Here is a 26,307-nt window from a genome sequence, read left to right as displayed (position 1 = left end):
TTGGACCCCCAGGAACTCCAAAACTGAAGAAAAAAGTAAGGCTAACCCCTTTGCATTTTTGGCGAAAATTTCCGCGATTTTGAAAAGTGCTGGAATAAATTTTTTCATTCACTATTCCCATGTAATTTTGCGAGTCAAATCGATCGGATGCAGTCCCAAACCACCGCGAGCAACAAATCATAAGTTTTAGCCGAAAAAAGCATAATTTCCTTCTGAACTTTTCTGCAGTTTGTACCATGATCTTTTCGGAGTGTTATCCGCACCGTTGGGGGTTGCATCGTTTTATCTTATTTATTCTCTTATATTTTCCAGTTTCCGCGTGAGCTCGCAACTTTATTTTTCTCATGCCGCAAGTGACTTCGCAACTCATTAGCACTTCCTTAACATTTTTTAATAACTATTGCCTTGATTTATCATAAATGTGCTTTGCCTGAGTTGTTTAATTATCTCGTACCGCTGAACAGCAGTGCTTTACTATAACTTTGCTCATGCTTGATTAGAAAATCTGTGATTGCTTTTCTTAAACCAGATTCATTTATGTATCATTTATAATATTTTGTGTTACACTTTTCTCTGTTCTCTTCTCTTAATTCGTTATAATTGTCGTGTCTTCCTTATCTATTAATTATCGTGTTGTCTAATACTTAGTAATGTCTATTCCGTTACATGTTGCCTGATTATTTCTTTAATTATCTTACATTTGTAATTCTCTAACTTAGTTGTGATATTACCTGACTGTTTTCTTATATTATGTAAGTTTTCAAAGGACTGTGCTTGGATACTAGAAGAAGAGAATCGAAGAGAATCCACCGTTTTTGAAGTCCGAGGATATGAAACAGATGAGACTCGTTGATTTCTAAGCTACGTTCTACAATGTTGTAGACGTCGTTTGGCCTCCTCGGAATCAAATTGTTAACATTATTAGGACAGTTGAAATCAATTCTCAGATGAAAAATTCAGTGCTCCATAACTCGCAAAAAAAAAAATATATATATATATATATTTATTTGACCGATTTTTTAAGTTTTTTGCTCTAAAAAAGAAAGGTCACCGTTGAATTTCTTCGGAGCAATGACTTTCTGTTAGTTTTTGTTCCACTATTTTAGGCTACATTCGTGTCCATAGCAAATTAGCGTGTTATCTTCTGATAATTTTCTTCCGCTGATATCCAGTTATACTTTTCCCAATATCAATGAACATAGTTCGTTTCGATTTCAGATACACTGATCCAATAGTTAAAAAGGAATACATTATTGTTATCTTATCTTCGCATATAATTTAGGCTCATCAAATTGTACAAAATATTAACGAATGAACGCACTTTCAGTATATGAAGTCGTATAGTCAGGTCAATACCTGCTTTAGTACCGTGATTCGGTGATATAACCGATATCTCGAGTGCTGTGTAAAACAGTCCGATTCTTAAAGGAAAGTACCGTATACGCACAAACACTTTTCCATTACCATTCGGGGTCACCATATATCGATGAATATTTGATTTTCTTAGGTCAAGCATTCGCTGTTCCAGTCCTGAGGCAAGACTGGTTCCCATACTTCGAACAAAGTCTCCAAAAGACAAGGTTCCCCGCATCCTTTCACGTTCATGACATGAGGAACATTAGTTTCCGTGTTGTTCAAATAGGATATCTGCGGATCAAAGTCTAGTTGTAATGATTCACACCCCAAATAGGAAATTGATACCTGTACACAGTGCAGACGATAACTTACCCTGACTTCGTGGTCTTGACCACCGGCCGTTGTGTACAACTCGAAAATCAGTGCAGCTCCGTATTCCGGTCGCGTTAATTCCTCGGTGAATCCCATTGTCCTCAGAATTGTGACAAGTGTAAGGTCATGAGCCGAGTAAAGGTACATTTTACGATCATCTGTGCCGTTACGCCGCATCCACATGTTCGTCAAAATTTCCTTCAGAAGCGGACCTGCATCAACGACAGTACGACTTCAGATACTTTTTTTACTCCCGATGCGTCTAGTCTAACAATAAATGGACATACTTTGTGTCCACTGCAGCTCCTGATCTTCCATTATACTCACCGCCTCTAAGTCGTCTCTGCATCACATTGCTGGTGAACAAGGCCAGACTCTGCGCAGCAAGTTCTCTAGTCCGATTGTTGTAGTAGTTTTTAGCCCACTCAGGAAGCTTCAGATTGTTTAGCACCTGGACAGAGGATCAAGAATGCATTTGAGATATAAAAATGCAACCAGTGGTTGGGTCCGATAATAATTTGAACAATCCTCGCGGTACCTCAATCTCTAGTAAGTTGTACAACAACTCAACGTCCAGTACCGAGGCTATGTTCTTCCCAGTATAGCCTGACAGTTCCCTGTACATGGTATCCAACGAACCGTTGGCGCTTGTACTGAAATTCAAGTAGGCCTGCTGCAGCTCTCTGTCTAGCCGTGGACAAGGTGCTTTAGCCACGATCAACTGTTCGGAAATCGACAATCGTCAACTCGTTCACTCGATTCCTCAGATGCTGAGTGAAATTGTGGCTTCGCATACCTTGTCTATGTGCCTTGGTATGGTGTGGACGGGAATCGGACGCCACGCAAGTCCCGGTATAAACATATCCTCGGTTCCTGGTTGGTAAAGCGCTGCCAAAAGCGCTTGTGCCGACATGATGCACCTGTCGGCGTAGCTGCTGTACACCAGAAGATCCTTGCTTTGATACTTGTCCCCGAGCAATGATCTGTACATTACGCGCAACCGCTGACCCAGTGTATAAAGCTGAAGCATTCCTTTCTGAGGATGTAACAAACTTTTCAAACTACTAATCCAACCATAATTCTAACGAAAAATAGCACTTGCTTAAAGTTTAGAAAAGTGGAGATGACGTGAATGCTTTTTTTCATCTAATTAGATTACCAATCAAACCTTGGTCAATGCACCCCAACCGTCTGGCCACTCGTGATTCGCATACGGATCGTTCGGATACGTTTCAGCGGGGTTTTTGTCACCGTGTCGAAATATCTGGAAAATGAATTTTTTAAATTTTACTCTGTTTTGGATAAAAATCTTATCTGTTCAATACATTTTTTTTTTGATCTTTTTGCGGAGTTTAATTTTCTAAAACGACTAGTATAGAAGTTTGAATTGTATAAATGTACCGATAAATCAATCAAATGAACCATCTTACAAGTCCTTATAAAGAAACTTACTATAAGCACTTGCTGAAGATTTCTTGAAGTATGAGCCGGCGATGCGAAGGCGGTAAATGCCAGCAGAACGCAGGCGATAATCGCCCCAAAAACTACAACGGACACACATACTCCTCGACGACCTCTCCTGCAACTGTTCGCCAAAAATCCTCCGGGAGTGTCCATTTGATCACTTCTAGTACAAAGAAGAAACGGAAAAATTTCATGAGAAAATTCGTCAGCACAGTGGTAGTAAACAAAGGATTTGCAAACCGTACTACAGTGAATTGAATAAACTACGTTTGACTCAGTCTCTAACTCGCAGCGCTCCGCAAGACTGCGAAAAAAAATCGTTTCGTAAAATTTTGCTCGTCATTTCTTTACTCTACGAACGCGTTTATTATCAGTAGATAAAACGTCCTTGGAATTTACATACCAAGATCACCGTTACTTGTTATCATAATTTTTAATTTATTTAATAGTCAAGCATGAGTTTTAAACGGAGATAGCGTCAACACAAGAAATTTCACATACTGTGGGATAAAATTATTTTTCACTACATGCATTTTCAGTTACTTTACACCGGTTTGATATAAAGATTGATTTTCATGAGAAACGTGGATAGGTGTATTTTTTCTGGTGCAAATTCTTACTCGGTTTCAATTTCTATCGGAACAGATGAAGATTTCTCCGAACTTTTCTCCATCGTTATAATTGACCGATCGTTACACACACTTACACTACATTTCGTACATAGTATAAACTGCGTGTGTAAATTACTTATTTCAACGATATTTCGACGCAGAATTTCACTGGTCACCACGCTGAGACTCGAATGCGTCGCATTTATTACACCGCGCGCATTTCTCCGTGCAAGTCTTGCGCACTAGATTCGATTTTGTAACAGAATAAAATGGAACCTCATACGAATGGTATCGTATCGCCGGGACCTCAACCTTCATGCATCACTCGTGTTCTGCGTTTTTCAGTGACGTTCGACCGTACGTGAAGCATATAATAATAATAATCGTCTTCGAAATGTTTACTTTTCCATCACTCGCTGTGATAATAAATTATAGATAACCATTGGCACGATATCTTCAATATTCACCGCTCAGCCATAAGATCCGATTTCATAACTTATTCGCTAAAACAATAATTTACGAGGAATAGAATTGTATGAAAATTAATTTCACTACCATTCACTGCTGAAAAGTGGGAGCTCAGTTGAAACAAAAACTTTACGCTGTAAGAATCTGAATAAAAAAAACTTTCTCAACATCTTAAGGTATGATAAATCTGGTTGACTGTTTTTGTTTCACGCTTCTGGATTGATTTACACAACAATTGTTTCAATTTTATTTACTGTCTAATATGAATTTTCCGATCAGTGTAACATCGTCTTGAACTGACAATGGGCGTGTTCATTAACGGTTAAAATAAAAAAAAAATACAAATATCATGAGCACGATGATTAAATTTTTGCACTACTTTCAAAGTATATTATTTCGAATCACGCAGTTTCGTTTGCGTGGCAATGGTTGATTGTGCACAGTTAACGCTATACTCTGCAGTATACAAAATGAGAGAACCGGTACGTTATAACGGTAAGTATACGATACACCGTAGAGAGTAAACATATTTCTACGTGTAATTGCTGTATGGAATTCCACTTACGATACGACACAAGTCTCGGGTAAACACAGCGCTCAAGTTAGCGAAATCAGGCGGGAAATATCGCGCACTTTGCTCAAAACGAGCGACTGATAAAAGGACTCGTATCTCGACGCAGCTTCAGTCGAGTAGGACAGTACTATGAATGGTTGAACAGCTGATCACTCTTACGATGCAACCACACGCTAGTCTCTCGCCGCCATGGTAACCAATCTGCCTTCGTCACGAGATTGCGGTGTGACCACCACAGACTGATCACGAGCGTGTATATAATAGTGTACATACATGGACTGACTTTCACACATGTCACGCACTATACTCGTTACGTGTCAGCGCGGCGATAATGCGTCTTTGGCTGCCGATCTCAAAACTAGCAGGAATATCTCGGAAAATTTCATTTTTATGGAACAGAATTTGGTGTAGAAATTTCTAATTTCGCCGAGTTTTTTTTTAGACAAATAACATTCTCAAGGTATACAGTTGCAAATTTCTCAATAAATGAATAAACAATCGTTTTCCATCTTAATCAACACTGTTCTTAGATTATACACTTGTGATGGAATCATTGTAGGCAATAAAGTTTCACTCGAATAACGATTGGTTTTAAAACAGTGTATGAAACAATATTCGGTTGCCAATTTTTTTCTAATAATGTTTTTGAGTCGCATCTTCAAATACACTTTTCACTATATACACTGATGATCGTTTCAGCGGTCTATACAGTATCGAACTTTCTTTATTCAAGACATTGTTAAAGGCTCGCACTTTATGAGTAATTTCTTGATTCATTCTCATTTGATTTTTCACTTTTCCTGTCTCTGCCACTGAATATTTCATTACGAGACTACGTTCACAAAAAACCTATCATTCAGCTATTTTCATTCTTATCCTATCTCTCAGTGTCAGTAATGATAACGGCGGCAAGAAATATATGTTTCAAGCGAAAATACGATACTTTCATATTTTGGAACTACCTAGTTGTATGCATTTCGGTTTATCGAAAGTACGACAAGTTGCATGCAATCAGGTGCAGTCTGCTTCGGGTTGTATGAAAGGTTCTACAATGCTAATTGCATACCTATATCCAAGCCAAGCGTTGTCAAACTGCGCATGCGTCTCACCGAAAATCAACTCGACGCCAGTGAGAGGCCTCAGGAGTCAAGTTCGGAGAATAAGAAGGGCCTAAGTCGAGTAGATTATTGAACATGGCAGCGGCAACAGACTCTTTCGATACTTGGCTAAATAAAAAATTAAAAGCTTTGAACACTGACGAAGGTGTATTCGGTACTTACATAAGGGGGATATTAGAAGGTGATGAGACCGACACTGAGAAATCCGAAGCGCTCGAAGGAATCCTCATGGGAGTTACGGTGAGAATTGTACACGAATATATATATATTTTGAGGTTATGTCACCGTCGTCCGTACCGTTCGAGCTTCGATTCAGCTCTGCGCACGAAAATAGCAACGAATAATTAGCTATCGGACGGTTTCCCGAATTCCTTCCGCGAAAAAGGTCAAAAATCGTCATTCGCGTTTAGCTATTGCATCACTGACACACAAAAACATGTTTTCTATCGGCAGGAGAATAAGATCGACGAACACGTTGCCGAGATACTCGCTGCATGGGCAGAATCGTTGACTAAAATAACACCCACAAATGATCTCGCACCGACCGAAGACGTTGACGTCAGGTTGGTCAGGATGCTCGAGTCTCAGAGCCTGCCGACAACTACGACCCGGAGCTACACGGAAGAGGAAAGGCGGATCAGAGAGACGATACTCGCACAGTATAGCCAGATGTCTGATAACGAGGAAAGTGAGGGCGAGGGCGAAGAGGAAGGTGCCGCTGGCGGCGATTGCGGTATTGAAAAGAATATGAATGCAGCCGTTATCGCCCATCAGGAGCGAGAGAGACGCGAAAGGGCCAAACTGGAGAGTCAGAAGAAGAAAGACAAGGACAAGGAGGATCGGTAATTTCCTTTCACTTTGATTCGTTATATCATTATTCGATTTATCAACGATCAAAACTTTTTCCATCATCTTTTTGCAACATCTGATTCCACTTATATTCCGATACAGGGAAAAGCAGAAGCAGCTTAAAGAAGAGAAAAAAGAAAAGCGAAAAACTCAGAAAGGGGAGCGACGCAGGTAGCACAGATACACCTGCCCGTTGTTGTACGTTTGTTTTGAACTTCTTTTTAACCCAACCAAAAATTATGTATCTTGCGAGTGTCAGAAAATTTTTATCCTCCACAACGAATATAAATTATACACTTCATAGTATGCATATGAAGAATGATAAAAATTAACTCACCATCCCCGCATCACTCATCCTTAAAACGAATACGTGTATATTTATTATCGTGCATGCAGTGATTCTAATTCCTGTTTCATCGTCATCAACAAACTTACCCTCCCACCCTCCCTCCTTTATTTAGGTGCTATCAAATTAACTTATAAACACTAATAATCAAATACTCATCTGTAACACAAAGTCATCGTTTGTTTGTATCTCGTTTTGCATTGTCAACCTATAGATTCAAAGTAACAGCTCAAGATAAATTTCGAGACGCATACTCAGGTAGGTTGGGGAAAAAATAAAAATCAATGCAAAATAGATGCACTGGTGAAAATATTGTCTGTTTTTCTCCCAACATTATATCTATTGATTACAATAAACGGAATGGTACAGATGTTTTTTGAAAATTTTCAGAAAATCGTTTTCACCATGACGAAAGTAGTGTTTAAATTATTTGACATTTTGCATGCGTGTGCGAACTGTAATAATAGTGTAATGTTGATATACGATACATAGCCTAGTCATACATACAAAGAGGTGTTGCAAATTGTAATAGATAAATCGCAACCGTAATTTTTTCTTATATTTCACAATGTTCTTACTTGCGCGCTGTCATTGCTATTCTTGCTATTGAATTAGAGAAAATTGTAGCAACGTTATAATTACTGACAAACAGTAATGTGATTAAAAAATTTTACACTCAATCTATGTACTTGTACATACATGTGTTACGGACGATAATTTTATTTTTCAACTGCTCTGAAGACCTAGTCGACGCAAATACAATACCAATTGAACTATAATTGAAATTAAATTTCAAGTGGCAATAATATTTACAAAATGAATAGAATTGAATAATTAAAAAAATTATAGAGGCGGTCCGAAAATGCATTCATGTCGTTTTGTTACACACTGATTGATTTGATGCATGCGCGGTTATTTTATTCTTATTGAATTTATCAATTTGTATTTGTACATTTTCGTGATGGTTTACGAGTAACGCACTTTAGTTTTTCCAATTCTTTTTTTTTTATAATATTTTCGACTTTTTATTGCATAGATCTTATTTTATTTAATAACGATAATATTAATAGTAATGATGATAATAATATATTAAATAAATCAAAAAAATTTTATTACTGTTTTCTCCTTCATTTCTTCATTTCTCACCCCACGATGCCAATATTGTTACATCGTTCACGATATCCGATGTGATCACTATAATTATTAAGAAACCCCATAACTATACAAAAACAGAAGAGAAGAGAAAAAGCTTATAGAAACGTTTTTTGTTACTTTATTAGTATTGTTATTATTATTATTATCATTATTATTAGTATTATTAATATTAAATATTTACACACAAGATATCATCAAATCCTTGTCATATTCTTAATATGTATATGTATTACGGTTAAATACAAAGAGAGAATAAACAATGAAAAAATGATTAAAGAAAAGATGAAATATTAATTATATAATGTTTGTTGAAGTCAGACTAATTCACGTCGTTTTTTTCTTCTTCCTTAACGATATAATTATTGAATCTGTTTAACATAGAGCTAGGTACTATAAATTTGGTAGTTTAATTTTTTCTTTTTTTCCTCTATTATGTCATATGAAGAAATTTTACGTATATTGCACTGAAGTAATAGCAAAAGTTTATCAATATATCAATCATGTAATATAATTAAGGGGGGAACCCAGTTTAGACCGATCGAAAAATCGTCTGTTTTTTTATTGCATGAATCGTTAGTATAACTATTCAAGAATATGTGGTCAAAATTTCAAAGCAAAATTCCCATTAGTTCGAATGCAATGAGCACTTAAGTGACCGCCCGTCGGTTCTGTGAAGAAGCGCACGGTAATTATAACGGAGCGGTCGCCTAGACCCTTCTTTTCCAGCTACCTGCCTCAATACCGCTGTACTATTGAATAATAGAATGACGCATACGAGCAAGAAGAGGGATTGCTATATGATGCTGGAATAGCTGATTAACCGGTGAGCATTTTTTATAATTAATTATTGCCTTGAATTTCTCGTTTTCGCTACATTTTATTTCAAACGCGTTTTTCTCGAAACGACGTTTTTTCGACTTGCGTACATTCTAGCTCAAAAAGTTATTGATCAATCGTTCTGAAATTTGGTGTAGATATTCTTTATTCAATTCCACGTGATATGAACCTAATTCGGGGATTATATTGTTATTAAAAATATATGTTTTTATGCAAGAAAGATGAAAAAATATAGTATAAAAACATGACATTGTGTTCAAACACCTCCAAAACATGCAATTTTCAATTTGTTTGATCAAAATTAGGTTCATATTCTTAGAAAATATGTTTCTAATGAAAAAAAAAATCCTGACGATTACAGATAAAAATTGCGACGTCAGGGATGTACGCAAGCCAAATGCTCGGATGGCAATCGCCCATGGACTGCACGCGGTAACTCCACTATTTCCGGCGGAAATCATTTGAAAAAATTTCAAAGTGTACTTGAAAACATAAATAAAATATCCTCCAGGTTTGAACATTTTGCGATTATTCCTTTCTGGTTAAAAAAAATCATGAAAAACAGCAAAATTTCGACCTCATAAACCGGTTTCCCCCCTTAAGCGAAACATTATAATAATATTCTGTATGAGAATATTTCGGGGCTGAATCGATGTTTCCAGATTTCAAAGATTAAACGGAAACCGCACGGTGACGAACAAACGAAACCTTGATTACGCTGAATTTTGAATAACGTAAGTAAACTAATGCGATACATTCTTACATTCGTGATGAATTAACTAGCATATCAATCACGGGATTGTTAGGTAGGTACCACATGATGCCGAACCCCGTATGATTGTCCACGGTCCAATCATTTAACCTAATGATTTATCGTCGATTGATTATTACTACATAGCATTATGATGAGTATCATCATTGTTGTGTATTTTGAAAACGAGAGATTATGGCAATAAATTTATTACGGCTTAACGTTAGTTGCATATAAGAACGTTTCACAATTTATGCTATTTACAACGCTTCTAAATCGTATACCTAACATAGTAATCAGTATCTATAGTTTTTCACAATGACTGTATAAATCTATCGTTCATTTTATTTAATTAGGCGGGAACACCGATGGCGATATTATATTCCATTCTACCATGTGTATATTTTTTTCAATTAACCCTGCATGTAGGCAACACTCTGGACTCATGTGTGAGTGAATCACGGAAGCTAAATACTCCGTTTATAGGCTTTTATCGAAGCATATATCATAACCAAAGTGTTAGTGCCGTCATTTTGTTTGACGGAAAACAGTGATCGACGATTGGCCGATGCTAGATACGATTTTAGAGCCGAAATCTAATCGCAGGTGAGTAAACGGGTGGCCATATTGTCTTTCTGTTCCCACTACATTCGTAACGTGTAACATTTGCAATTTACTTGCGCAACTATTTCCCGCGGAAAATTTCTACTTGAAGATTCGTTCAATACTATTAGTTAAATAAAAAAATTCACGTTATGTTGTACGCGGTTTTCCTGGCGCACAATCCGTAATGCGCGTCTATTAATTAAGGCAGTGTCCTGGTTCAGAGGCCTAAATAGGGTGATTTTCGGCGTTTTTTTAATTTTATTTCTTTGAAAAAGAAAGAAACAACGAATCTCAAAAAGCTTCGTTGTTTCTGTCCCTATTAAAAAAATCGTCGAACGTCACTTTGTTTTAGGCCTTTAAACCAGGACACTGTCCTAATAAGTTGGTCTGTAATATAATATCTTTTACGGTTATATTGCTAATGAACCCCGACGTACGGTAATTTCACTATTCAAATTGAAACAGTTACGTATACACATGCTTGTTAGCCAAAATTATTTGAGTGTCGAGATACTTCGCAGAAACCATTGAACATGTTATGCTCCCACATATCCACAGCTATTTCTAGACAATATTATTTCTATGTACATTAACACATTATATTTGTTCCCACTGTATATATGTATCTATGTATATATAGATATATATATATATATATATATATGTATATAAATGAACGCAACTAGAAGAAAAAAAAAAACCATAACTGTACAGTTTCATTATTAACTTAACAATTCTACGCACTGCATAATACGCATAACACACTGCTACAGATATACAATAATTATCAGTAACTATTGTAAAATCGATTTCTATGGTACTCACAACTCTGTATGCGCATGTGTGTGTGTGTATGTATATTAAGATGGTCGTTGATTTACAACATACGAGTATACTTCGTACTCCTGGAATCGATAGATGACGCCGAAAAAACAGTGTGTTAATTATTTCCGATTTCTAGCTTGATTGGAAAGGATACCTAAATCAAGTCGAAATTTAGAATGTGATGAAAAAAAAAAGGAAAAAATCTCAAATTTCGAGTACAAAAGAAGAAAACTATTGTTTAATCCTTTTTTTAAATTTTTTACTTGAAAGTTTTTTTTCTTACCAAACAAAAAGAATTAAACTATAGCTCACTTTTTTTTTTATCGCAAACGAGCTTTTTTCAATTTTAAATCGATTTCGGCACACTTTTTAATCGAGAAAAAAAATCTGAAATAATTCATACACTATTTTTTCGTCATTACCTGTCGATTCCAGGGGTGAGAAGTTTACGTTGGAAATTAACTACCACTCTAATATACATATATACTTGTAATAATATTCTATTTCCGTTTGATAGATCAATTTTCAACCGTACACTATATTCAGAAATTTCCCATCATTGATTGTTATATGCAGCAATTTATTGCGACACGTTGATTATAATTCGTACCTAATGCACGTACATTTGCCTAATCAATTATATTTTATTAATATTCTTAAGACAGTAATTGTTGTTCCATAGTTTTGTTATTAATTCAGTTATTCCTTTTTCAAATTTATTGACAATAATCAGTTATTTTCACCGTATTAATACTACGTGGCATTCGTATAATCATCATATTATAATATACCTACTGTAGCGAATGATTGATCACCATTGTTGAAGATATTATTCAATTTTAAACATTACAGATATAATAATATAATAACGCTCATAGAATAAGATCAGATGTTAAGATAGATGTATTTTAAATTTGAAAATCCCTGTACTATATGATATATTTATAACGATATTTTTCAATCAAGTGCAATAAAATACTAAATTAAATTGAATTGAATCAAATTCTCTAACTCGAGCAGTGAATACAGTGAATCGTGATAATCGTTCAGCTTTAAAGTACACAGTGAATTTATATTCATTGATGTATTTTATTACTGTAAAATCGTCAAACAGCTCATAATAATTTAATGATCATTACTATTATTATTTTATTCTCTCTCATTCTATACAAAAATATATTAACAAATTTGAATTCACAGTTACGTTCAGGTTTAAAAGGTTTCAGGCCTTGAACAATCCTGATAAAATTTGGTGAAATTTTATCTTTATCAAAAAACGAACAGTATTAAGCAAATCGACAAAATGAAATAATGAAAAGAAAATACATTGATATGAATAAAACGTACTTTATTATTTTAACGTTATATCTTATAACGTACGTGGATCTTTAAGTCCTAAATATAATACGGACTAGCTGATTATAATATGTGTGTGTGTGCGTGTGTGTGTCTGTGTGTGTAAAACGTGATTCAATGCTGCGACTGTTGTTGGTATTATTGTTGTTGTTGTTGTTGTTATTTTTATTATTATATATATAATACTAGATATATGTGTAATATGTATTTTACGGATAATCATTACGTATAAATATTTCATTCATATGTTCAGTTACATTCATACAAATGTACGCAATACAGAATACACTTATTATATTCAGCTTAGAAAGGTAATAGCGATGCAGGATTCCGAAAAACTGTGTATAATTACAAATTTATCTCAACAGGATTCTTACAACGGTAATAAGATTCAATCGTGTGGATAATATACACGTACAATAAGTATAACTACGCTTCTATGTAATATACGGGTTTTTTTTTTTCAATGGTTGGTCACATATTCAACAATCTACACATTACCTGTACTTTATACATATAATCGCGATGTATAATATATTATACAGGCTACATGAAATTTATTATTTAGTCAAGAAAAAAAAAAAATGGAGCAATGACCGGGATTTAAAATTTCACTTACATGATAAATATATTTATTCAATCTAGGTGAAATATATGTATATTTTTTATTTTTTTTTTTGCCTCTATTACACGTTCAAGTAAAACGCGACTATGTAATTTTCAGCCATAATAATTTCGATTGGGAAAAATTGAAGAGAAAGTGGAGATCTTTCAATTACTTTTCATTGTTCGATATTCGTTCGTTTATTATTTAGGCATATAATATATTATATACACTCACGTATGTACCGTCGAAATTCTACGTATCGTTATGTTTTATAATTCATTGTTATTTTTATTCTTTTATTTTTTTCTAATGTATTTTCATCTCAGTCTTGTCGCGCGAATTTGATTTGACAGGTCGTTACGTTATTTTGGATTTATTATTTTTTTCCTCTTTTATCACCCGCATTCATGTAATATTCCCTAAAATCACATATTACACGTATATTGATATTAATATTTACTCAGGTGCAGATTTTTATTCCAATGAAGATACTGTCGAACGGCGTAACGATGCACGGATGACAACTGACAACGATAATAATTAATGATTGGTGTAAAACACCATAGAGAGCTGAGAAGCTGATTGTTGTGTATGAAATTCACAATGATCAGAAGAGAAAAAAAAAAGAAAGGAACAAAGAAACTAAATTCAAATTCTAATCACGTTTCACCGACCGCTACGTGTATCGTACATAAGATGACTAGTATAATACCAATATCACCAGGTCTATGTAAAAAATCATAGTGTTACAAATTTATTATTTTCTGTTTCTTTTGTTTAAATTTTCTTGTTTTTTCCTTCATTCGCCGCGTATGTAGGTATATATATATATATAATATCTATAAATAAAAATGAAATGAAGAAGTGAAAACGAATCGTGGATGTAATGTATATTGTATATTTAACAGTGTTCGTATGTATAGTGAATATAATTTAGCGAATAATAATAACAATAGTATTATTAATAATAATGATAATAATAACAATAATAATTATAGCATCGCGCATACTCGCATGATTTTATGTATGATAGTAAATTGCACATCAACGTATCATTTAATTTGACTACAAAAGACGACGATCGAGCAGCGAAAATAATCGAATGATTCAGTTTGTTTCCCAAGGTTTTTCTTTTCTTTTCGCTCATCTTCGTGACTTGATAAATTTTTCTGTTGATTTAGCTCGCGATTTATACTGGTAAAACAGACTTCACATTATTTTTATTTATATACACACTATACATTTGCAATGTTGTTGCTGCATCTATTATAGATATACATATATGTATATATACCTATTCATCGTAAATCCGTAACGTATATGTATATGTAATAATAAATGTATAATACGTATGTGTATTATCATTATTATCCCCGTAACACCGAACTCTACGAAGTTCTACGTGTTTTATGAATTTACTCAAGTTCTGTGTATGATATATATATGTATGTGTATATATATATATATATATATGAATACGTATGTAATTTGATCAATAATACGATGGCGAATCATGTCACTTATGGTATTTCACGCATGTATATTGGCATGTGTGAAAGGATTATTTAAAAAAAAAAAAAAAAGATGAGAATATAGATAGTTTTAATGGGAAATGAGAAAAAATGCGCGTCAATGATTACAGCGTTGTTATTATATATTGCAATTTAAAAAAAAAATAAATAAATAAAAAAATAAAACAAATACGAGGACGAAAACACGGCAGCGAAAGAAATCGGGCAGTGGCGAAATACTATATCGATATACACGAATGAGCTTGTGTCATTAAAACGCGAATTACCTAAATACAAATATTATGATTACGTAGCTATATTATATTATCATTTAAGAGAGATACAAATCGTTACTACTACATTCCATAATTCTTACGACATATGCATAATGTACTATGTATATACATATGAAATAATAAGTTCGCATACATCACCGTATGTATGTATAACATAAGCGATGCCTTCTAGGCATATCGTAGGTATGCATACAAACACGTGCTACGTATACCATATATATACCTATATGCCGTAATAGATCATATTACATTCAGTATTCGGATGCGAATGCACGCATATATATATAATATACATGTATAGTTTGTAAAGATATTTCTGTTTTTCTATCTACTTTTTTTTTTCTTTGCCTCATTTACTGCTTCGTTTTCTAATTCCAATATATCGTTATACCTTATCATAATGACGATGATTATAATGATATCAATATCAATAATAATAATAATAATAATAATAGGATTAATAATAATATTATTAATAATTATAATAATAACGTATAATTAGTATCAGTTACTTTTTAATATTGGAGATCTAAGTAAGACAGTGGTAGTGTAATATCACAATAGTACTAATCAGGCCAACTTAAGCCAGTTTATTTATTCATTTATATTTATTTATCTTTTTCACATACCAGCCAAGACCGGCACAAGTTTTGCCCGTTTAGCTCTCAGGGCTCGCCAATGATTTCATCAATTTTAGCTGCTGGCGCTTCGATTCCGCAACCAGCAGGTAAACGGCAACGGGCGATTTTTCATACCGCCTACATACTTAGAAAACTAAACCCACAGCCTTGATTCAGGCAACCCGCCCTACGCCCGCACCACTTTGCCAGCGGAGTAGAAACGCGAAAAACAGGTTGCCAGGTTTCAGGCTACAATTCAATTTCCAGAAACCATCAATTATCGGTGCAGTTCCTGCTGTACAACAAATTCTGGATAACATTCAATTCCAACGTCCGAAGGTGATTAAAAACGAAACAAGGTCCGCCAAAATCCAGAGTAACACGCGTTTGTTTTCGCTATAGCTCCTTTGCTTCGATATTTTACATACCTATTAAAAGTGGCTAGCGCATACCTGGCTTCACAATATCGGTGGCAAAAAGGTACCCGAGTCGTCCAAATTTGGATCTAAACTCGCCACGATATCTCCTGTCGAAGCGTGTCGCGGTGCAGGCGCCTGAACACCGCTGGCCAACGCGTGGCTGCTCGCACTTCCATTTAGCTTGCTCTTGTTGACGCCAAGTGAGTTACCGCTGCATGTTCCGTCCGCGGCGCTGCCGTCTATGGGTGCCGATATCTTAGAGACGCACTTCTTGCCGCGATACAGTCTGTACAGCGAATATTGCTGCTGGGGATCCTCCATCGTCGTTGCTCGCTGACGCGGACCCCCACCACCCACCGTTACCGTCTGCGCATGCGCGGGCTGCGCAGGCTCGACAACTGTGCTCACAACCGAGCTCACCACCGACGATCCCGTCATCCCTTGCATCGAGTTGCTCAAGTTGGACGACGATGATGACGAAGACGAACTGTTCAGCCACTCGTGACGCATCGCCTCTTCCGGCGTCATTCGCTTCTTCGCGTCCCATCTGAAAATAGGAGGGGGAGGGATTGATGTTTTTGTTCTCATTGACGAGGAAAAAATAAAAGTCTCGTGAAAAAGCTTGCGATGGAATTGAGTCCCATGAAAATTACTCGTACGGCTGTTTTCGAAATACGTGATGGTTAACTTTGAAGTTTCTGATTCAAAAACGTTCAATTTAACAAATAATTTTTCTGCCATACTTCCATTATAATTCAAAAGACTTGTTATTAATCGCAGGATGATAACGCATGGAAAACCAATCGAGGAAGAAGTTTATACAGTTGGTAAAGATCGGATACTCACTCTAGGCACCTACTGACAAAGTCAACAAAAAGTCTATCCTTGCATCGCAGAGCTACCGCAACGTTCTTACTCCCCGGCCATCTCTTTTTTCCTTTACTATTCGTCAAGCATCTGGGACTCCCCTTTGAGTCTGCAAAAAAGTACAATGAGAACGTTGTGTTAAAAATGAAGGGATGCGTTGAGTTTGCATAACGGGAGATAAAGATGATATGAGTAAAAGCGAGTGAAAACGAGCTTACCGAAAAACAGTCTTCTTCGAGAAGCGTGGCTGATCAATTGATCAGGGGGCAGATCGAGTACCTCCATAACGCAGGCTAGTTGTTCGACCTCGTTTTCGCCGGGGAACAGAGGATAGCCCGTGTAGAGTTCGGCTAGAATGCATCCGAGACTCCACATGTCGATCGGAGTACCGTAAGGCAGGCCTAGAATCACCTCGGGACTTCGGTAGAACCTCGATTGTATGTAAGTATATACCCGCTGATGGCTGTAGCACGATGATCCGAAGTCGATCACCTTTATCGAGCTACTGCCGCGCTGTTTGAGAAGCACGTTCTCCTGTAAAATGTTCGTTTACACAGTGATTTGATGTTTCTTGGCCATAAACCTGAACTGGAGTCTCGTCGTTGCAAGAGAAATTTAATTACCGGCTTCAAATCACAGTGGATTATGTTTTCCCTGTGAAGCAGTCTCAGGCACTGTATAAGCGAGTTTGCGAATCTTCGTATGAGACTCAGACTGAAGCCCTGATAGTTGTTTTTCTTTATCAGCTCGTAGAGGTTCAAACTGTGAACATTCAACGTTCCGTGAAACGAACGAACAATTTCGATTTCCCAAAATATGTCCACGATGACATATTTCTACGTCTACGCACCTCATGAGCTCGAAACTTATGCAAAGATGATTCCTGAAGTAGAAGTACTCCAACATGTGAATGACATTGTGCGACGTGTGAGCCTCTTGGTCTTTCTTCCTAAGGTGGTCCAAGATCCTCACTTCTATCAGCGCCTGATGATGGAACCGCTTTTTGTTTCTGCAAATTAAATCACGGGTTACTTCGTTCCAATTCTATTTAAATTACACTGTAAATTTGTAAAGTAAACTTAGTATCTCTTAATCACCTTATGATTTTAATGGCAATATGTTGTCCCGTCTTGTGATCCAGCGCTCTGATAACTTGGCCGAAGCTACCTTTACCAATCACTTCGAGAATCTCGTACCTAGAGGAAACATTGGAGAAGCAAAGACATAGGTTACAGTCACGTAAGAAAATAAATTCAAGGACCAATTTCATTTGCGTGCACTTTTTTTTCTCACAATCAGTGTGATTTTTATCGAAGTACCTAAAGATAACGTTCGAAGAGCAGTTACTGCACTGGAAATGATCAATACCTGTACGAGATGTGGTCGTGAAGAACTTTGTTGTAGCTTCCATTATCGTCGTCGTATCCACCGTTCTGAGAAGCACCTTCTTCGCCGTGTATTTTGCACGCCTCAAGTCCCAAGTACCAGATTTCTGAGTACTTCTCGATTTCAGCTCGTTCAAACTCGGTCATCCTGGTTCCGTAATACTTCACGGCTTCCTGTGGCGTCATGGGCAGTCTCCTTCCTAAATATTCATAAACAACCGACTTATCAATTTCCGTTTATAGATTGGAAATTGGTGACAACGAACCACGCACTGTGATTTATTGACATTCTCACCGTAAGCATCGAAATGCGTTCCAGCATGAAGCGGATCGTGAAACATGTTGTGATTGTTGTTTATCGTTGAATTGTTCCCGTTGTTGCCATTGCCGTTACTGTTGTTGTTGTCATGTCTGTCGAGACGCGTTGCCTTTGCCAGTCCAAGGGACGTCAATTTCTGGAAATAGAAAAAGGGCAGAGAAATATTAAAATTACAGCCTGACTAAACAAACCCACCAAAGTGTCAACGCCCGCTTGCTTTCAAAGTAAACCCAACTTTTTCCGAGCTTTCCATGCTTTTAGCAGCTCTCGAGTTTGGACTCTCGGTTTAAGTAGGTCGAAGCAATTGAAAATGCCACCTAAGGGTCACGTTGGGGTGTTGACTCAAAAGTAGATACAGTATAAATTATCGAAATGAAATATCGGTCAAAGAGAGCCTGACAAAGTTCACGTGACATTCTCAAACTCAGAGAATCCTTTGTCGATGCATTTTTCAAATTCCACCGGAAGCCAAGCTCCGAAAAATGAGTATCGATTAACGATTATTTTTCCATTTCTCTTCGTATCTCCTCAATTACGACCACACCTGGTCAATTTCAATTCCTACACGTGAAATGTTTAAGCCAGAGTCCAGGCAACGCCCAAGACTCGGTTCTCTATGCAGTTATGCCGCGTGCCTTGCGGCATCTTTGCAGTGCTGGGGCCAGTGGGTCGAGTAAGCATGGGAGTTAGATAAAACCTGCACCTTTCTAACGTGGCTGAAAGGTAGGTACGTGGGCATCGCGATTCCGTGCAACCATACATACACGTAGACGTAAACTTGCACGATGATCAACGTTGCAACAAGTCGGGGATCGGTCGGTTAACCTAACCAAAGATATAAAGAGCCGAGTGTGGAGTGAAAATAAGAAGAAAAACCGAGACTAAGACGATGGATAGAAAACGAAAAAGACAGAATCACAGTGAGTGGCAATTGATTAAGTGCACTGCTAATTGTGACGCAGGGTACAATGCAGCCGCAAGAACCGGATGTGAGTGACGAAAAATTGAGCAAAACCAAATGGACACAAGTGAGTAAAACTGGCTCTTTGTTGGAGAGTCAACGACACGTGCAGAAGGAGCATGAAAACCGTTGGTTGAAAACACGTTGTCGTTTTTACCTCGCCAAATGAACCAAGTCCGCGAGTATAACATTACTAACGCACATTCAACGCTGGTGCACAAATCCTGTCGACGTATTCCTTATAAAATAACCCGGCTTTGCAACAATAGCCGCGGAGTCTCAGTTGCAGCGCGTGCGGTTTATAGGATAGGAATTTTTACGCCACTCCAGAGAACAAACAAAGAGGTATTTGTTCTTCGATATATACGGCGTCGTGCATAACGAACGTCGAAGGAATAAGTGATTAATAGACATGCAGATATCTATAAGCCGCCGTTGCTGCTGCTGCTGCTGCTGCTGTGGCTGTCGCTGTTGCAGCGTGACGGAAATGATTAATTTGGTATCAACTATTGACTGTGGTTAAAATTTGCATAGATTATAAGTCCGCGGATAATAATTAACGTATTGATAAAAGTATCCATGCACCCGAGTCTTTGTCTACACTCTCTTTATTTGTACGATAGTTTAATCACCCGTCATGGAATTGCATCTAGGAGACGAAAGCTATCTGTGTACTCGATTCGATGCAGAATTCAAGAAGACCGATGGATTTCCATTGCCATATAAATACGTACGTTTCACGGCTTACACGTATACGGAAGAAATCGGAAAGAGGAGGTCAGCCACCTCAGCCGAAGTTGGAGTGGCAGGTAATGAAAATTGGAAAACGTGACTTCGATCCATGAATAAATCAAAGATCGTAAAAGTTCCCCCCGAATTAGAACAAGAGGACGGTAGTGTAAGTACGATAGGGATGAACCGGCGAGAGCCAAAATTACGCATCGATATGTTGTATGTATTGCGTGTGTGATACATCTCGTAAAAAAAATTTGGGTCAGTGAAACTTTGAAGCGGTTATTTTTATCCAACTTTTCATGGACTCGATTATACCAAGTGGTTGGTGAACTTATTATAAAACGGCGATAGGCGCGTGCAGTTTAACAGAAGCAGGACTCAAGACTTATCCCGGTACCATGAAACTGCACGTATGTTCCGCATCTATATTTACGAATCGAGCCATTTCGAAGCTTTAATTTCACCCCGCCATATCCGGCAGTACGAGAACTAAAAGGAACGATATGAAAGAAGTCGGAAAAAGTCACGTAGAAGTACAACGGAAATTGAATAATTCAGACTCAAGAAGTATAAAAGGGTTCCGAGAACCGTCCGAGCCGACTGTCGCATCGAGTCGACGTTCATGAATTTCGAAAATAAAGATCAACGATCGCACGGTGTAATCGATTCTTGACGAAAATTCGGGTTCTCTGACCAACGAATAAATAAAAGCGACAGTTGATGCGGATCAAAGTTCATATTCCAGTCTACCGATAAGTAACTGTCCGGCTACGATATCATCGTAGAAAGGAAATGGAAAAACCGATTTAGCTCTATCGTTTGTATTGTCTGGTCTTGAATTTTTCAAAGTCAACTCGTACGTACACTTGGGAACAATGAATGTGAGACGGCTAATATTTTACACTAGACAGTTATGTTGGCAACACAGAAAAACCTAGAGCGCCACAGTCGGCCGATCGCGAAACAAACTCAATCTCAATAAACTTAACATAACCCATGACCGTCGAATCTAACCTTAGAACACGTGTCAATCCAACAAATTATTATTCCCGCGGTATTCTAAGGTTAGATTCGACAGTCATGGGTTATGTTATGTTCATTGATATTGATTTAGTTTCGCCTTCGGTCGACTATGGCGCTGTAGGTTTCTCTGTATTGCCAACACAACTGTCTAGTGTAAAAAATTAGCCGTCTCAGATTTATTGTCCCCAAGTGTACACACGCGCACCAATGCCAACGATAATTAATTTACGTATAAAAGTCACATGACACTGTGGAACATACAATGGCGTTGAATACGTCAATCTACCCTTTCGTCTTGCATAATCAGAAGTAGGCAGCGGCAATTCAGGAGAGATGTCTGTTTACATTGACATCACTTCCTGGAGAGTGCTGGCCTGCGGGCTAAACCCGGTGGGACAGTGTCACGTGACATCCGCCTTGGCTTATGCAGAGGATATATAGAAGCAAAACAATGCTCTTTGTATAATCGAAACCACAGGCGAGAAGTAGGCGGCGATATACGTTTCTCGAATAGCAATTACGCCCCTGCATCAGCCCCCGATGGAGAGGATGGAATTCTGATGCCTCGAAGTAATTTCCAAGAAACAATCCCGCTCCTCTTAGCCAAATGAAACCTTCCGCTTTTACTCTCCATTTTTAACCACTCGAACGGCGGTTCCGAGCGGCGGAGAGAAATTCGCAAGGACGAGGTTATGACTTCGGTTGATTTTCGCAAAGTGATTGGGTACACCGAAGCTACGGGGCCTTGACGCGTCCCTGGGCCAGGAAATCGGGCCCGATTATACGAGGACCGGGTGTAATGTACGCGGAGGTTTAACCGGTCGTCGATATCTGTACGGGATGAGAGTTTCCATCGCCCGCATGCGCATTGTCCTGTCTGTCTTTGTATTCGCTAGACTGATCACACCGTTTGCCGCTGTACCGTTCACACTGTTCACAATATTATTTATAGGTATGTGCATGGGTAGAGGTTACGTTGTTCTCAGAATTAGTTATACAGCTATGACACTCGGTTATGACCACCCGGTCAGGCAGGATATGTTGTATAATTTTGTTGAAATTAAATCCCACCGACAAAGTTTTCAATTTCATAAACCCGCCGCTATAGACCGCGTACAGATATCCAGTACGAGGTCGTCGGGAACCCGGCGACAAGGCGAAGCAATTTTCACCGACGGTACGACGATGTCTGGGAAATTATTCTTCGGCACCGGTTGAAAGAACCACTCAATGAGTTTCTTGAACCATGAATATTTCGAAATCGTTGTAGATGTGGTGGAATAGAATTTCTCTTGGAAAAAGGTATAAAAAAAAAACAGTCCTGTTCTCGGAAACATCAAATGGATGGAATGAAAATTCCACATAATCAGTTCGAGTGCAGGAAGTAACTTTTTCAAATTGTCGTAATTCAGGATGAATGCTAAATTTTATTTTTATTTTTATCGTTCAAACATCTCCAAATGATTCCGATTGGTATGATCACAGAGAAAACTAAAACTATTTGAAATTTTCTTCCGTAACTGGTAATCCGTCCTGGAAGATGATGATAACGACGATGATGGTGCGTACGAAGGTGGGCCATGGCAGAGGAGTAATCGCAGCGGAGGAACGGCGATAATGGCATCAGCGATCATTACACTTTCAACTTTCTTTCCGCGAACAGAAACTAGATCCTTCCTCTTGGCGAGCATCGCGAAAGGCACGAAGAGCCGCGGACAGGCCGCAATTCTAAACGGTCTGCGAGTGTACAATAACGAAAGATAAGAACATGAGTACCGAGGACAATTCAACCGGCAGCACGTTACACCGAGGTGATAAAGCTGTTGACGACCTTGAGTTCTCGTGCAGAACCGAAGACTCTCTAAATCGATGAACGTTCATTTCGCACCACAAGTGCGTACACTGAGAGAAATTTTCAGTTCCGGGTTCCGCTGAGTCCTTAACTATTTTCATTTTTTACCACAATCGAAAAATATAGTTCTAGGTATAAAATGAAAATTAGTTTTCTAGCTGTTACCGGAAAGTCTAGTATCCGTTACTATTCTTTCTCATTACGATCGCTGTTGCTAGATATTCTTGCAACTGTTGCGAAAATTTAATGCTAGTGCAACAATAAATTGACGTTGAAGCCTTATTTAAGTAAAAAAGTAGAGTAAACCTCAGAAACTGATTTTGCGTTGCAATTACCAAAAAATGGATCGACGATAGCGCAAAATGGTTACGCGTACCTCGTTTTTCGTAATTCCAACAATATTCAAACAGTTTCGTGTGTACGTCCCACTTTCCTGGTGCCGATTGATAGTCGATTTCCACACTCGACGAAGACGATAATATCGCCGTACTTTGCCGAAATACTTCTGTCGATGGATTATCCAAGAGCTGTAACGCGAACGGTAACACCGGTCAGTGACACTTGGTAAAGGAAAGGCTGCGTGCCCGTGCCGTATATAGTGAGAATCACTCCTTCGTAGCAATCAATTTCTCAGGTCAATGTCGGGCCAGGCCACTCATTGTCCGCGCCACAGTCAGTGTCACAGCTCGTACAAGTGGCACACACCTTCAGGTACCAACACTCCCGTAATGTGGGCTAATGCTCGTTAAACTGAGCGAAAACGAGAGCCGGCTCCTCGCTTCAATCTGCCTACATCCGCGCCTCAGGCCTACGCCTGAATCCATAAAAATTAACACTCGTTTTCTCTGCCTTCTAAGCCTGTGACACGAGTCTATACATCCACGGCAACATCTTTAACCACCGTAGCTCGTATAATAGTTCGCCATCGTTGGATAATTATAGGAAAATAAGAACAAAGGATCGCGGAGCTGTAAAGAGAGGCTAAGTATGAGGGAATGATACTTCTTGTAGACGACGACGTTACGCTATATGATGGAACGTTCGTACCAAGGCAAGTTTCTCAAGAGCTACATCGCTAATTGCCCCCCTCCCCCCTACCCCCCTACCCCCCGCCCGTCTGATAACCGTCACGTAATCTCATCCTCTCATTCTCTCTATCTCTCGTTATTCTTGTCCAAGGATGATCAAAGCAAGTGTTTTTCATCCAATGATCAACGTTTCGTGGAAGGAACGTTATTCGAATGTCCTGATCCGCCAGGAATCCATTCCAATAGTGCGGAATCTCGGTGTTTCTATAACCGTTCCGTTCCTCCTTGAGAATTTTCGCAGGAAAACGAACCGCAGTAGAAACAGCTGACCGACAAGACGGTGAGATACAAGATACTTTCTAAACCCGTTGCAGACACACGGGCAATAAAACACAGCTGACGAAGATTGGATCGAACGAATAGCCAATACGACAACAAAGTGCAAAATTATTGCACAAACTGGTCGGATTTGGTTCGCATGCGTGGGTCACGTAACAAAGTAGCTGCGCGGAATCGTTGCAACACAAGTACATAATGTAGGTACAAGAGTACGTCAAGTGGTAAGAGAAAAAGGCTGACTTACGCAAGCTGATATGTAATTGGTATATTATATGTATAATAGAGACGGCGTAACGAAGTCGACTTCTGGCCAGTTATTCGGCTAGGCGTAGCGCTGTGGCTCAAATCACGTTACTTTGCAATACGTCCCGTTGTGTGACTATTGTCACTCCTCTCGTACGTGGGCACCTACTTAGCAGAGCTCGTGAAAGAAAGAAAAAAAAAAAACAAGAATTCCGTTTCATAGAACGTTTTCTCCTCTTTGTTTTCTATTCTTTTCTCATATTCTAAAAACTCCTAGTTCTACGATGCTCAAAAAACGATACCGAGGCCGCTTCTAACCAACTCTCTTGACGCTGATTAGAATATTTCCAAATATTCTCAAGCCCTCGAACCCGTCACCAGGTCTAAAGTTAACTCAACTTGTATAAACAGCGCCGTGAACCTTGACGAAAATTTCCTAGATTATATACGTCGCGCTCGTTTTCCGCTTGGGAACAGGGCAAGTACGTTTGAACCCAAGCGTTTCACATAGACTGACAGCTTCTTTTTCCTGAACACTTTTTTTCACATCCTTCTTGGATTCGTAGACTTGAACGTTTCATTGGAAAGGTTTGGAACTTTTCCGTTTCCATCTGAGTACCAGCGATTCGATCAAGACTTCGAAGCAAATGTGTGGATTTAAGAGGCTTGGAATGACTTTTAACCACGACTTGATGAATTGGATAAATGTACCCGTAACAAATGGCTCTGGAACACTTCGGTGACTCCGTGTTTCCGCACAATTAAAAAAATAATTCAAACCTCGCCCGTCAAACGGCTTTGGAACACATTTCAACGACGTTTCGTTGACATGCTTTCGACGTCGTTCGAAAGAAAGAGTTCAACCCCTGAATCAATGGTACACCTTTCTTCTCCGTTCGAAATTGAGACATGGCTTACCTCGTGGGGCACCGAGTTGTGTTTCGTTCGGCTTTGGTTGGCCGAGTTGTTGATGGACGACAAGGAGGTGAGAGTTGCGGATCCAACGCCTCCACCCCCGACCCCAACGATGGTTTTGCTTCCTGCCTTCGTCCCGCCGCCGCCAACATCCTTGTGCAAGGCTCCCGGACTCTGTAAATCGAACGGGAATAATCCTGTATGAGTGTGTGGATGACACGAAAAACCGAGGATGACTATCGCGTGGATTTTATCAATCGTAATACGGTGGCTCGTACTTCGTAGAGTACTTTCTGCGGTAATACGTAACGCGGGTCGATGCCTAATTATCTGGGTCGCGGTATAAGCTGGTCTGGATTTACCGCGTCGAATCAGCAACTTATTTTCAAAACTGCAACGTTCCAACTTATCATCATATTGCTCTACATTGCACATGACTCGATATGTCAGCTTTACAGTGTGAATTGATACACGCATATTCCGCGAATTAACGTCTCTT

The 26,307-nt window shown here is 38.3% G+C and overlaps 3 protein-coding genes across 8 annotated transcripts in view; 1 reads left to right on the top strand and 2 right to left on the bottom strand.

Annotated features, from left to right (window-relative positions):
- Window positions 1–530: 530 nt before the first annotated feature.
- On the bottom strand, window positions 531–5,071 carry LOC124178407 (prostatic acid phosphatase-like). Of its 5 annotated transcripts, none has more exons than XM_046561700.1 (8): window positions 4,837–5,071; window positions 3,181–3,352; window positions 2,897–2,992; window positions 2,525–2,764; window positions 2,267–2,449; window positions 2,016–2,179; window positions 1,729–1,960; window positions 531–1,647 (listed from the first exon to the last, which is right to left on the bottom strand). In XM_046561700.1, the coding sequence occupies exons 2-8, from the start codon at window positions 3,343–3,345 to the stop codon at window positions 1,504–1,506; spliced, it is 1,224 nt and encodes a 407-aa protein (XP_046417656.1). In that variant the 5' UTR covers window positions 3,346–3,352; window positions 4,837–5,071; the 3' UTR covers window positions 531–1,503. The 5 variants fall into 5 exon arrangements, with proteins under 5 accessions (XP_046417656.1, XP_046417654.1, XP_046417655.1 ...); XM_046561698.1 differs by having other exon boundaries at window positions 3,181–3,355; window positions 4,837–5,070; XM_046561699.1 differs by lacking the exon at window positions 4,837–5,071 and adding an exon at window positions 4,359–4,692 and having other exon boundaries at window positions 3,181–3,355.
- Window positions 5,072–5,982: 911 nt separating this feature from the next.
- Window positions 5,983–8,607, top strand: LOC124178409 (coiled-coil domain-containing protein 43). Its single transcript, XM_046561704.1, has 3 exons — window positions 5,983–6,203; window positions 6,417–6,805; window positions 6,915–8,607. Exons 1-3 carry the CDS (start codon window positions 6,039–6,041, stop codon window positions 6,985–6,987), a joined length of 627 nt encoding a protein of 208 aa, XP_046417660.1. The 5' UTR covers window positions 5,983–6,038; the 3' UTR covers window positions 6,988–8,607.
- Window positions 8,608–12,663: 4,056 nt separating this feature from the next.
- LOC124178405 (dual specificity tyrosine-phosphorylation-regulated kinase 4) overlaps window positions 12,664–26,307 on the bottom strand; it is a 119,469-nt gene continuing 105,825 nt past the window's right edge. For both annotated transcript variants that reach the window (XM_046561692.1, XM_046561693.1), the window contains 9 exons: window positions 25,812–25,982; window positions 18,689–18,848; window positions 18,377–18,593; window positions 18,106–18,204; window positions 17,859–18,017; window positions 17,632–17,770; window positions 17,227–17,542; window positions 16,988–17,117; window positions 12,664–16,688 (listed from right to left, as the gene is read on the bottom strand). In XM_046561692.1, the coding sequence (XP_046417648.1) occupies window positions 16,181–16,688; window positions 16,988–17,117; window positions 17,227–17,542; window positions 17,632–17,770; window positions 17,859–18,017; window positions 18,106–18,204; window positions 18,377–18,593; window positions 18,689–18,848; window positions 25,812–25,982 (1,899 nt within the window). In that variant the 3' untranslated portion in view covers window positions 12,664–16,180. The remainder of the gene's footprint in view (window positions 16,689–16,987; window positions 17,118–17,226; window positions 17,543–17,631; window positions 17,771–17,858; window positions 18,018–18,105; window positions 18,205–18,376; window positions 18,594–18,688; window positions 18,849–25,811; window positions 25,983–26,307) is intronic.

The sequence above is a fragment of the Neodiprion fabricii genome, chromosome 3 (genome assembly GCF_021155785.1).
Source record: "Neodiprion fabricii isolate iyNeoFabr1 chromosome 3, iyNeoFabr1.1, whole genome shotgun sequence".
Taxonomy (NCBI): domain Eukaryota; kingdom Metazoa; phylum Arthropoda; class Insecta; order Hymenoptera; family Diprionidae; genus Neodiprion; species Neodiprion fabricii.
Note: the sequence above shows the minus strand (reverse complement) of the source record. Positions and strands in the feature narration are given on the sequence as shown.

Excerpts from the sequence above, each read along its gene's own strand:
- LOC124178407 (XM_046561696.1), bottom strand. The coding sequence starts at position 3,865 with ATGGAGAAAAGTTCGGAGAAATCTTCATCTGTTCCGATAGAAATTGAA. Across the intron at positions 2,993-3,180 it reads ATCTTCAGCAAGTGCTTATA|ATATTTCGACACGGTGACAA; the intron begins GTAAGTTTCTTT and ends TTCATTTTCCAG. Across the intron at positions 1,648-1,728 it reads GTCAAGACCACGAAGTCAGG|ATATCCTATTTGAACAACAC; the intron begins GTAAGTTATCGT and ends TTTGATCCGCAG.
- LOC124178409 (XM_046561704.1), top strand. The coding sequence starts at position 6,039 with ATGGCAGCGGCAACAGACTCTTTCGATACTTGGCTAAATAAAAAATTA. Across the intron at positions 6,204-6,416 it reads GAATCCTCATGGGAGTTACG|GAGAATAAGATCGACGAACA; the intron begins GTGAGAATTGTA and ends TTCTATCGGCAG. Across the intron at positions 6,806-6,914 it reads GACAAGGACAAGGAGGATCG|GGAAAAGCAGAAGCAGCTTA; the intron begins GTAATTTCCTTT and ends ATTCCGATACAG.